The sequence below is a fragment of the Elephantulus edwardii genome, unplaced genomic scaffold, assembly GCF_000299155.1.
Source record: "Elephantulus edwardii isolate Elephantulus edwardi_28Jun2011 unplaced genomic scaffold, EleEdw1.0 scaffold00006, whole genome shotgun sequence".
Classification (NCBI taxonomy): Eukaryota; Metazoa; Chordata; class Mammalia; order Macroscelidea; family Macroscelididae; genus Elephantulus; species Elephantulus edwardii.
The window spans coordinates 26,560,176-26,573,610 of NW_006399756.1; the positions used below are offsets into that span (position 1 = coordinate 26,560,176).

At 42.2% G+C, this 13,435-nt stretch overlaps 1 protein-coding gene across 2 annotated transcripts in view; it reads right to left on the reverse strand.

The window, feature by feature from the left end:
• Positions 1-12,343: 12,343 nt before the first annotated feature.
• Positions 12,344-13,435, reverse strand: part of GSTO1 (glutathione S-transferase omega 1) — a 17,015-nt gene continuing 15,923 nt past the window's right edge. For both annotated transcript variants that reach the window (XM_006879954.1, XM_006879953.1), the window contains one exon: positions 12,344-12,497. In XM_006879954.1, coding sequence (XP_006880016.1) covers positions 12,344-12,497 — 154 coding nt within the window. The remainder of the gene's footprint in view (positions 12,498-13,435) is intronic.

Below are 13,435 nucleotides of genomic sequence, written 5' to 3' on the forward strand. Positions count from 1 at the left end.
GGGCAGGCATCCTGCAAGACAAGATAGGTTAGCTTGGTGGGGAAAAGAGCTCACTCACTTTCCAGGGAGCCTCAGGACAACTGGGATTTTATCCTGAATACCAGAGAGTACAGTCCCAGAGAGTACTTTGTAGGGTTCTGGCATGTGACTTCTATGCAGGGGAACCCTCAGAGGCTCTTCTCTTCCCTCTACCCCTCTGGTCTGGGGACCAAGGCCTGGCAACCTCCCAGATCAACATCCCAGCCACAATGTACCCCCAGCTGGCGGGGTGGTGGTGGTGGTGTGTGCATAGCACTCACCATTCCTGAGGGCCTTGGTGGCATTGGACAAAGCATCAGTAGCCAACAACATGGGTTCCAACTCTTAGCAGGATACCACCTGCTCCAAGGTGACTTCCTGAGTGACCGAACCCTGGGGGAGTAGAGGCAGAAATGATCTGGGCAGGAACTTGTATACCCACCTGGTGAGACATTGCCCCAGGCATAGAAGCAGAAGGATAGGGGGTACATAAAAAACCCCTAAATAGTGCACCCCTTGCTTTGGACACGTGTGTATAGTGTTTGGTTGACCCTCTTCTCTAAATGGGGAACATGTGAAGAATGGGCACTTCACCTAGCAAGCAGTTCAATGAAAATCGCTTAGGAAAGTCTATTGCTGTCAAGTTGATTCCGACTCAGGACTATCAGATACATCACCAAGATCCTCACAGAGTTTCCTCGGCTGTAATCTTTCCTCAAGAAGATCACCAGGCCTTTCCTCCACCATGTCTCTCAGTGGGGTCAGTCAACTTTTGAGTTTGTAGTGAAACACAAACTGCCCACCCAGAGAGCCTCCATAGATTACAAGGGAGTTTAATAAATAGGAAACTCTGGTGGCATAATTCAGAGATAATTGCACTGCTAACTCAAAGGCCTCGTCTCTCTGTGGGTTCGAATCCACCAGTGGCTCCAAGGGGAAAAGATGGGTCGATTCCTGCCATGTAATTTACAGCCTCAGAAACCACTGGAAGGGCAACTATGAGTCGCTTTCTCTTCAACAGCAAAGAGAGTGAGTTGAAGAAAAATGAGCCAGAAAACACTGACTTTTCCTTTCTGATGCTAAACCTGTAAGTCATCACTAAGAGAACTGGTTTCACCTTCTGTATAAATGAGTTGTTGCTGCTGCTGCTGTTGTTATCTGATGTCGAGTCACCTGTGACTCTATGTACAATAGCTCTGAAACCTGCCTTGCTCTGAGCCATTCTCACTGACTCCAACTCACCTACCCCACTGTCCCAGTTACTGTATCAATCCATCTCATCCAGGAGCTTCCCCTCCTGCACTCTCCCTCCACCTGTCTGAGCATGATGGCCTTCTTCAAGGGCCTGTCCCTCCTGGCCATGTGCCAAAATTTCCTTATTCTAGTAAGACCAAACTTTCTCAGGAGCAGGGTTCAGAACTGTCCTACATAGGGTTGCTATGAGCCGCAAGCAACTTGACAGCACATAGCAACAACAAACAACAAAACAGGGCCTCCATATGAAATAGCCTGATAACCCAATTACAAAATGGGCAAAAGACATGGAAAGACCTTTCACAGAGAAGACACTCAGACGGCCAACTCAAAAAACACTGGCAATAAGAGAGATGCAAATCAAAACCACAATACCCTCTTACTACAGTAGCAGTGGCAAAGTTTAACAGGACAGCAAGCAATAAATGTTAGAGAGGGTGTGGAGAGAGTATAACTTTCATACACTGTTGGTGGGATTATAAAATGGGATAGCCACTGTGAAAGGCAGTTCGGCATTTCCTTAAAAAGCTGAACGTAGAGATTCGATATGACCTAGCTATTCCACTGCTAGGAATAGAACTCAGATACTAACAGAGGTTTGTACACCAATGTTCACAGCAGCATTTTTCATGGTATCTAGAACATGGAAACAGCCCAAATGTTCACCAACAAATTACTGGGTTGAGAAATTGTGGTCCATTCACACATGGACTATTGTGCAGCACTCAGAAACTATGGTTTTGAAAAATACTATATAACATGGGTGAGGCTAGAGAGCATTATGCTGAGTCAACTAACTCAAGTGCATAAGAACAAATACTGTACAAGTCCACTGCAGAAACAGAAAGATAATCTGTGAGATGTGTATGAATATACAAAGAGGGAAAGGGGGCTGAGGGTGGGGAAGGGACGAAATCATGGGGTTGAAGCATTTGGTGGGTGGATGGAGTGAAAAAACCAACCAGACAACTTATATGAATGAAACACAATTTAAAAAAATATATAATAGTATAGCTGTGTCTCATCCAGGAACCCTAGTGGCAAAGTGATTGGTTGCTAACCCGCCAGGTTCTGCAGGAAAGGGGCAGGGCAGGCTGCCTCTGTAAAGATTTACAGCCCAATGGGGCAGTTCTACTCTGTCCTACAAGGACACAACTAGTAGAAATCTACCAGAAAGGGATAGGTAGTTGCACATTCCACCGCACTATACTCCTTATGCAAAGTCAAACCCTGAAATGCAAATAAACTTGGTGAAACTAGGAATAAAAATCAGAGCAGTCCTATGGAAACAGTTCTTCCTGAAAAGGAAGCACTATAGTGTTATGTTCCTCACTGTGAACTGTGGGCCTGATGGGCTGACTTTCAAGCATGATTTTGGTGCTCAGGCAAGCTATTTCACCCCTTTCCATTTCCACCTCCTCACCTGCAAAGTGAGAACAGGAGTAGTAGTACTCATAGGGACCTCTGGTGGCCTAGTGCTAAGGATTCAAGCTGCCAACCGAAAGACATTCCGTTTGAATCCAACAGCCGCTCCTTGGGAGAAAGATGGGCAATCTCCTCCGCTGTGATTTTACTGCCTCTGAAAACCCACTGAAGGGTCAGTTATAATCAGTTCCAACTCAACAGCAATGAACTTTGGATTTGAATACTAAGTAGGACTTATTTAATAGCTTTGTTAGTCTTATGGAATGAAATCAAACTGGACAGCATCAGTATAACAAGACCTCCATGTGCTTTGAAATTAATAGCAAACAATAGAGAATAAGGACACATTTTTAACAACATAGCACATTCCAATTTTGTATCCATTACAATGAAATACAGTGCAATTCAGTTTTACCAAGCATATTAGAATTAAAATCAATTCACACCACTTATTTTGCCAGTTTAATGTCAATTGAATGCTGCAGGCTACATTCAGTAATGCAGGTTTTTAATCTTACACTGAACAATAGTTTCCCTGGAAAGATTTTAATTATGACCTTTCTGCTTATTCTTACTTCCTTTTTAAGATCCACTAAGTACCTCTACAAATGATTTTTTTTTCAAATTTTCCTTATGCTATTATGTTGTTTACACCTCTATTATAGTGACTCACTCAAGCAAGAAACAGTAATAAAGCTGTATTAAGCTTTTTTTGAATTGGTTTCCAGCCACCTGAAATATAATCTGGTCTGTTTTGAAAATGTTAGGCTCATTGGTCATGGGTGATTAATTACTTAAGCCTTCTAGGAAAAAAAAATGTCAACACAGAAATTATTTCTTCACTTCTTTTTCATAGGTCTGAGAGAGAGAGAGGAAGTAATGCAAATTTTAAAAATTCTGTAAGAGGCCATTCTGATAGTGGAACAAATCTAATATATTTAAAAGATTATATGATTAGGTATGCCACTGTTCACCATGTGGAAGAGGGTGAGATAAGTGAGAGGGAAAAGACTCTATTCTCAACTATGCATAGATTCAGGATTTGTTTCCACTAAGTGAGAATCATGAAAGAACCATGTGTCCTAATGAAAACATCTTTGGAAAATATTAAACCAGATTATTCTAGTTGTCAGGAGAGGAACGTCTTTCCAGCTAGGGAAAGAAGGATCAAAGGAGGATTTATTTTAAGTAGTTGATTCTGGTTTCCTAGCCCTACTTTTGTTTACAATTGAGTAATCGGGGGGGGGGGGATTACATTTTGACATCACATTTGAATAGAGATAAACTTTTAAGATCCGTTAAAAAAATTCTGGAAAGTCAAAACACATTTAGATTAGGAAAAGGATATCATTATAGCCTATTAAATCTCTGGCATAACAGTGTAAGTAAAAAACAAGAGACATTCTTTTCTTCCTGGTTCAACCTTTAAATGATAAGAGTCGGTGTAATAAGGGCAGAAGTGTATGTAATCTCTTAAAAGTAATCTTGATGAACAACCTATGAGATCAAATTGAAAAATTAGAGAAGAATCTTAGGGAACAAGGGAGTTTATGTTACTTACTGGTTGTAGAACACTTAGGAAAAAGAGGATGAAAATAGCTGCACACCTTGAGATTACAAGAGTAGTATTTCTGAGTGAAAGGTAATTTAGCATTAAGAGTCCAATCTTCTGGGTGACCAAATGCAAATTATCACTTTCTATGTCCTGCTGGTCCCATCTACAGGGGGTTAATAGTACCACTACATCATGTACTTTTAGTAAGATTAATTCAGATGCCGTTATGTTGTTGTTATGTGTCATCAAGTCACCTGTGACTCATAGTGACCCTATGTACAACAGCCCTAAACCCTGCTCTATTCTGTGCCAATCTTATCATCTCTGACAAACCTACCGCCATTACTAGCTAAGAAAAATTTCATACTAAGCATATGCCTTATTGACTATGCAAAGGTACTTGCCTGTGTGGATAATATTAAGTTATGGCTAACATGAAGAAGAAAGGGCATCCCAAAGCACTTACTTGTGCTCATGTGAAAGTTAAACCTAGGCCAAGAAGCTGCTGACTAAACAGAACAAGGGAACTCACTGATTTAAAATCAGGAAAAGTGGGCATCAGGGTTGTATCCTTTCTCCATACTTATTCAATCTATGTGATGAGAAAATCATTTGAGAAGCTAGACTACATGAAGGAGACTGTTGCATCACGATTGGAGGAAGATTCATCAACAATCTGCTTTATATAGCAGACACAACCTTGCTTGTTGAAAATGAAGAGAACTTGAAACACTTGCTGCAGAAGACTAAAGACCAAAGCCTTCAAAACAGATTACATTCCAACATCAAGAAAACAAAAATCTTCACCATGGGTCAATTGGCAACATCAAGACAGATGGAGAAAAGATTGAGGTTGTCAATAAGTTAATTTCACTTGGGTCCACAATCAACACTCAAAGTAACAGGAGTCAAGAAATCAAAAGCTGTGTTGCATTGGGGAAATTTTCTGTCAAGGACCTCTATAAAGTGCCAAAGAGCAGCAACGTCAGTTTAGAGACCGAGGGATGTCTGATCCAAGCCATGAGCGTTCAATTACTTCATAAGCATCCAAAATTTGGACAACGAATAAGGATAACAGAAAAAGAATCAATGCCTTTGAATTGTGTTGAAGAAGAGTACTGAATATAGTGTAACCAAGGATGCTCCATAGAGGAAAGAATGGTGAAACTTCTATACATTTTGGGCAAGTTGTCAGGAGGGGCCAGTTCTTGGAAAAAGGCATCATGCTGGGAAAGGTGGAGGGTCAGAGAAAGAGAGGATGACCTTCAACAAAATGGACTGACACATGGTTTGTAAGAATAAGTTTATCTGAGATTAAGAGGATGCCAGAGGACAGGGCAGGCTTCCGATCTATTTTTCATAGGGTCATTATGAGTCGTAGTCTACTCAGTGGAACTTAACAACAACATATGTCTGGTATTATGCACTTAACAGGAGCTATTAATTTTTTTCTATTAATATTGGAATAGCAGAGAAGACTTCCCAGCCTTTACAAAAGATAGTAGATTTCCAGGGACAAAGCTCCCCTGCCAGCCAGTGTCCAAATTATGCAGTAGAATTTACTCACTCACTCACTCACTCACTGATACTGTGTCAGAATCAAATCATAGCTGACCCTCCACTGGGTTTCTTGGGCTATAAATTGCAGGGAAAGAGAGTTCTCATTTTGTCTGAGCAAGCCACTGGTGGATTTGAACTGTTAGAGAGGCATGGCCTTTCCGTTCGGATCACAGCTTCCTGTGCACTAGACCACTCAAGTTCCCCCAAACTAACCCAGTGGTGCCCAGTGCAGGGCTAGGATCTAATGCTCTGGGGTAGTTTTCAACTTCTTTCTAGAAAAACAAAAATAAATAAGAACACTACAATGAGCTACTTTTTAAAGTAAAAGTATTTGGTTGAAAGTTCTGGCTGATCTTTATTCTTTGATGGTGGTGGTGGTGGTGGTGGTGGTGTGTACTATCAAGTCAGAACGAACCCATAGTTGACCCTCCCAGAGGTTTTCAGAGGTAGTTTAATTGCACCAGAGGAGATTGCCCATCCTTCTCCCACGTAGCTGGCAGATTTGAACTACGTGCTTTGGGGATTGCAGCACAGTTTCTCACCACTTAGGCCACCAGAGTTCCCTATTCTTTCATTGTTGTTGTTGTTGTTGTATACAGTAGATTCAAAACGGGCCCATAGCTGACCTTCCAGTGGGTTTTCAGAGGCAATTAATCAAATAGGAGGAAACTGCCCATCCTTCTCCTGTGGAGCAACTGGTGGCCTTGAACCGTGTGCTTTTGAGATTGCAGCACAAATTTATAGAAAAATTGAAAAAATAGTACAGAGATCTCATATACCTATTAACTAGTTTTCCTGATATCACTGACATGGCACAATTGTTATCCTCAATAAGTCAATAATGGCCCATTAACTAAAGACACACTTTCTAAAAAATTTCTTAGATTTTACCTAATGTCCTTCTTCTAGTCCAGGATCTCAGACTACATTCAGTCATCATGCTTCTTAGGTCCCTGTCCACTCTATTTCTCAGGCTTCCTTTGTTGTTGTTTTGGTTTTTCTGATAGGCAGCAGTGAGGAGCCCTTGGGTTGTGGTTAAATGTTTGGCAGCTAACTGAAAGGTTGCCAGTTCAAACCCACCACTCTCATAAAGACTACAGCTTTGGAAAACTTATGTCATTCTACTCTGTCCTAGAAGAATTGCTGAGTCAGAACAGCCTGGAAGACAGTGGGGCTTTTGCTTGGTTTGTATTTTTGTTACCATTATGAGGAACACTGGAAGAGTTTGGTGGAACAACCCTCAACTGAACGTGATGCCTTTTCTCATGGCTAAAACTGTGATGAGTGGAGTTATCGGTTTAGGAAAGACCACAGAGGTAAAGTGACATTTCCAAGAACTATCAAGGATACATCCATACAATCAAGGATACATCCATACAATCAAGGATACATCCATACAATTAACAAATCTTCTCACTGATGACAGTGACCGTGATCGCTGGCTGAGGTAGTAATTGTCAGGTTTTTCCACTGTAAAGTCATTCTGTTCTACTACAAAGTTATTGTATTTCCTCCTTCCTTTACACTTTGTAAAACAGGGACTATTAAAACTCACACTTTAAAATTTTTTTTTTAAAACTCACATTTTAAAGAGTGGTTCCTTGAGCACACACTATCTACAGACATTTTTTAAAAGAATCCTTCTGCCTGGGTGATCTGTCTCCGCCCTTACCCATCATTTATTTGTATCAGTATGGACTCATGGATACTTTTTTTATATTTCAGGTTGTAATTCACAGTTGAACTACTTATAACTTCGTGGTTATTACTGGTTGAATGGTTCCCGTCTTGGAGTTACTTCAGTCGGCTTCTTTGACCATCTGGCATGCCATAAACATTCTGTTTAGTCCTCCTACTCTTCTTTTTTAAATTTGTTGACATGTTTCTCTCTCTTTTATATTCAAGTCTCAAAGGAGACGTAGAAGGTAATGAGTCGGGTATTCTTTTAATGTAGTTCCCTAAAACCAAAAGTTTGTACAACTATTCTGGTCCCCAAAGTCATCAAAACCTCAAGGCTCAGAATTGACCCCAAAACATGTTTCCCCTGAAACATACTGCGCAAACCTGACAGACAGACTCCGCGAGAGAAGGAGACTGCCGCCTTCACATCCTGCCGGAAGCAACAGTGGTGAGGTCCGCCCCTTCGAGCAAGACTTTAACAGCAACTGGACAGCCACGCCCACAGGTTCAACCAATCCGCAGGGGCTTTGGATGCATCCCGGATGAGCTGAGCCAATGGGTGACAGCGTCATAGGCTCCTAGCAACCGGAATGTTGTGTCTTTGCCAGTCTCTGCGGCGGACATAAGAGAGAGGTCTTTAGAGTTTGGCCTTGGCTCTTGGCTCGGCAGCACCCGGGATCACATTTAATGGAAAATGTGCCCATAACTTGAACTTCAGACCCCCGCCGGGGGCTGTAAGATTGGCAGGTAGCCCGCAGCAGAGGTGGGGAGCCTGCAGCTTAGGCGTCCGAAGATGGCGGAAGGACCTTTCATGAAGTCCACAGGTTCACAGCCCCCCAGGCACTTGCATTAATGTGGACCTCAATGTCAAGAAGCAAAAATTCTCACCACTGAACAGATAGATCATCATGATAGATAAAGGAATGAAACGGAACGACTGCATCTTACTTGGATCCACAGTCAATAAATACACTTGGCACCAGCAATCGAGATCAGGAAATGTATCGCACAGGGAAGGTCTGCAGTTAGAGACCTCACTAATGTATTGAGGAGCAGCAGTGTCTGTTTGAGGACTAAGGTGTACCTGATTCAGGCCATAATCTTTTCAATCACTTATTATGCATTTGAAAGTTGGAAAATGAAAAAGTGGTAATGCCTTTGAGCTGTGGCAATGGAGAAGAGTACTGAATATCACAGACTGCCAGGAAAACAAATACATATTGGAGAAAGTGCAACCAGAGTGCTAAGAGGCAAAGATGATAAAGCTTTGTCTAATATACTTCGGGCATGTTGCTAGGAAGGGCTGTTCCTTGGAGAGAGACATCATGCTTGGAAAGGTGAAGGGTCTTCAAAAGAGAAGAAGACCCTCAACCCATGGATTGACATAGTGACTGCAGCAACGGGCTCGAGTATGCCCGAGATTGCAAGGATGACACGGGGTAGGAAAGAGTTCAGATCTGTTCATAGTGTTACTCTGGGTTGTACTTGTCTCTACTATGCCTAACATTTTGAATAAAAACTCCAGATTTGAGCCAGGATCCAGCAGTAAGCATGAATGGTTTTCATACACAATTAAACCTAGAACTAATCAGAGATGTTCCTTTCTGGCAAACTTGGCAGGAGAACAAGATATAGAGGAACGGACTGGCAGCCACCTAAGCTAGCTGAAGTTCTAGATGTTTCTTTGAGCATCTCAAGACTTCACTTAACCTCAAAGCTTAGGGTACATCATGTGCAGAATTAAGTATACTGTTCTTCCTACTTTCTTCTCAAGGAAGTGATGCAATAATAAAAGTGAAAGCCCCAGTCAATGATGATGGGATATGGATGCTGGCATTAGTGTGAGTGGAATATGGTACCCATACTTGGCTGGAACAGATAGGGAAATGCCAGGAGTTCAAATGGGATTTGGAAGAGGCCGTGGCACCAGAGATATCATTGCTGATGTCTGATGGATCCTGGCTGAAAGTAAGGAATACCAGAAGAATGTCTATTTATGCTTTCTTGATTATGCAAAGCCCTTTGGCTGTGTGGATCATGAGAAGTTGTGGCTGACACTGAGAAGAATGAGAATCCCAGAACACTTGATTGTGCTCATGAAGAACCTATACCTGGATCAAGAGGCTATTGTGGGAATGGAGCAGGGGAGCACTGCATGCTTTGGAATTGGGAAGGGAGTGTGTCAGGGATGTATTCTATCTCCATACCTGTTCAATCTATATGCTGAGAAAATGATCTGAGAAGCTGGACTCTGAAGAAGAATGTGGCATCAGGATTGGAGGGAGGCTCATTATTAACCTGTGTTATGCAGATGACACATCCTTACTTGCTCAAGCGAGGACTTGAAGTACTTGTTGCAGAAGATCAAGGAATGCAGCCTTCAGTATGGATTGCATCTCTCTATAAAGAAAACAAAGATTCTTACCACTGGACCAATAGGCAGTATCATAATAGATGGAGAGGAGATTGAAACTGGCAACAAATCCACAACATCCTTGGTATGAGCAGCCATGAAATAAGGAGAATATGCATATAATGGGAAAATATGCAGTTAGGTCCCTTTCCAAATTATTGAGGAGTAGTGATGTTAGTTTAAGGACTAAGGTACATCTGATTCAGGCCATAGTCTTCTGAGAACTAGCTGTGCATGCGAGACATTAAGGATGACAGAAAAAAGAATTGATGCCTTTGAGCTGTGGTGTTGGAGAAGAGCACTGAATATGCCATGGATGGCCAAGAGAACGAATAGATTTGTCCTGGAGAGGGTACAGCGGGAGTGCTCTTTGGAGGCAACAGTGATGAGGCCTTGCCACATATACTTTGGACATATTGCTAGGAGGTGCTGCTGTTCCTTGGAGAAGAACATGATATTGGGAAGGGTGGTGGGTTGGCGAAGGAGAGGAAGACCCTTAACCAGGTGAATTGACACAGTGACTGCTGCAATGGGCTCTTATGTGTCAGGGAGAGTGAGGACGGAACAGGACAGGACTAGGTTCAGATCTTTTGTTGGTAGGGTCGCTATGAGACATAATCGACTTGATGGCACCTAACAACAACAACCTATTGCCATGGAGCTGATTCCAATTTATAGTGATCTGACTGAACACATTAAAACTGCTCCATAGGCTTTCCAATGCTGTAGCCTGTTACTCATCCAGCACAGTTTCCATTTTATTGAATGATGTATAGGATACCTTGTTGTACACCTGTTTGAAGAAAATTTGGAACCCATTCAGTGGACGTTAGAACAAATATCTGGCAATATGCTTCTGAAAGGTCACAGCCTCAAAACCCCAAATGAACACAGCTCTACTCTGTAAGACTCAGGGTCACTGTGAATCAGTCAACCCCATGGTCACTGGATTGGTTTTTGCTTCCAGGTGAACACCTGCTTTGTGCAGGGTATCTAAGTGGAAAGATCTAGTCTGGGCCAGACCAAGCTAGAATTGATTTGAAGACATTGTTAGCAGTCCCTTTAGAGTTACTGTGCACCCCAAGGTGGGACATGTCTATGGACATTTTGAGGGGACCTTCTTTCATTACAATTGATTTGGAACCCGCTCAGAGTTGAACCTCCATTAAGTGTTCAAGGCGGGTCATTTGAGTATCTTCCTCTGTGAAAATTCTTTCCATGTCTTTTGCCCGTTTTGTAATTGGGTTATCAGTCTTTTTCTTGTGGAAGCCCAGAATTATTCTATAAACTTTTGTTATGAGACTCTTGTCTGAGATGGTATTGCCAAAAATTTGTTCCCAATCAGTAGCTTTTCTTTTCAACCTTTTGAAAACATTTTTATGAAGGTCCCATTTATCAGTTTTCTCCTCTTCAGACTGTACATTTCTGGCTGTATTTGGCAGTCTAGACTAGGGCTTCTAAGCTTGATCCCAGTAATGCTCCAAATCACTGGCAATAAGAGAGATGCAAATCAAAACCACAATGAGGTACCATCACATTCCAGTAAGAGTGGCAAAGTTTAACAGGACAGAAAGTAATGTGTTGGAGAGAATGTGATGAGATAGGAACTCTTACATTGCTGGTGAGATTATACAATGGTACAACCACTCTAGAAAGCAGTCTGCTGCTTCCTCAAAAAGCTGAACATAGAAATTCTTTATGAACTAGCTATTCCATTGCCTGGAATATACACCAAGAAAATTATAACTGAGGCTCAAACAGAAACTTGTACACCAATACTCATAGTAGAATTATTCACCATCATAAGAACATGGAAACTGCTCAGATGGTCAACCACAAATTAATGGATTGAGAAATTATGGTACATTCGTACAATGGAATACTATGTAGCATGCAGGAGCAATGATTTTGTAAATTGCTACCTAACTTGGGGAGTGACTAGAGAGCATTATGCTGAGTGAACTAACTCAGTCCCACAAGGACAAATACTGTATAATGCCCATTACTGTAGAATGAGTATAAGGATCTAAGGCGGTGCGGGAGGAGGATGGAAAGAGAGGGGTGTGGATGGGGGGTAGGGTGTTAATCATAGGGTTGCACAATTCGATGGGTGGATGGGGTGAAGGAAATGGGAAAGATCTTTTGTGAAACATAATGTATTCAAACTTTATAAATAAATCAGAATAAAATTTAAAAAGAAGAAAGGAATAAAGAAAGTTCTCAAGGCTGTTAGTTGTGTGGGAGCCAGTGCTTTTTTTACTTGCAGCAGCTGATGGATTCGAACCACCTGTGTGTTAGCAGTGCAACTTACTGTGGACTACACCACCAGAGCTCCCCACCCCACAGTTAGGGCAGGCCGAATCCAAGAAAGTGACCCAATAAGAGAACACTTGGTAAACAAGAAGCATGTTGTTCTTTATATTTGACACTCGCGCCCGTCAGAGCCCATAGTCACAGGCCTCGGAGCTGTTCTGCAGGTAAAGCTCTAGGAAAGCCCTGACGTGGTTCACGTCCAAGGCGAGGGCGGATACTGCAGGGTCCTTACTCATGGCTGCCATCCAGAGCTGCAGTTTTGGGGTGTGGTCTACACACCTGTGAGGGGAGAAGAAAATTAATTAAGAGAGAAGGCCTTGCAAAGTCTCCTGCTTAACAGCACCGCACTTCATCTTGTTTTCCTCTAACATTTAACCCCCCAAAGAATCCATTTTAAAAGACTCCTTTAGAATGCATAGTATCATACAGATTGTTGTTATGATGTGCCCTTGAATCACCTGCAACTCTTAGCGACTCTATGTACAACAGTTCTGAAGCCTGCCCTGTCTTGAGCCAGTCTCATTGACTCCAAACATACCAAATCCCATTGTTACTGTATCAATTCATCTCATCTGGGATCTTCCTCTTCTGCGCTGTGTATCAATTCATCTCATTTGGGGTCTTCCTCTCCTGCGCTGTCCCTCCACCCTTCCAAGTATGATGTGCTTCTCCAAGGACTGGTCCCTCCTGGCCATGTGCTCAAAGTATGCAAGATGGAGCTTCAAAATCCTAGCCTCCAAGAAACTTAGTTTCACACTCTCTAGGATAGACTTGTTTTCTTGGCGATCCATGGTATGTTCTAGACTCTTTTCCATATATGTATGTATGTATGTGTGTGTATATATTTATACACACACACACTGGAAGCAGGAGTGGCATCCATTTCCTAAAAAACATGTCTCCGAAGACTCTATGAACTTTGATAAATGTCAATAGTTGTAGAGGTGCTTCAGGACTTTTGATCATAGGGTCTCTATGAGTCATGCTCAACTCAAAGGCAATCAACAACAACAATAAATATATGTTGTTGTTATGTGCCGTCAAGTCGTTTCCGACTCATAGCGACCCTATGCACAACAGCCCTAAACCCTGCTCTAACCTGCGCCAACCGCACCGCCTCTGACACACCCATCCCTATTACCCCAGTCACCGAATCAATCCATCTCATAGAGGGTCTTCCCCTCCTGCATTGTCCCTCAACCCTCCCAAGCATGATG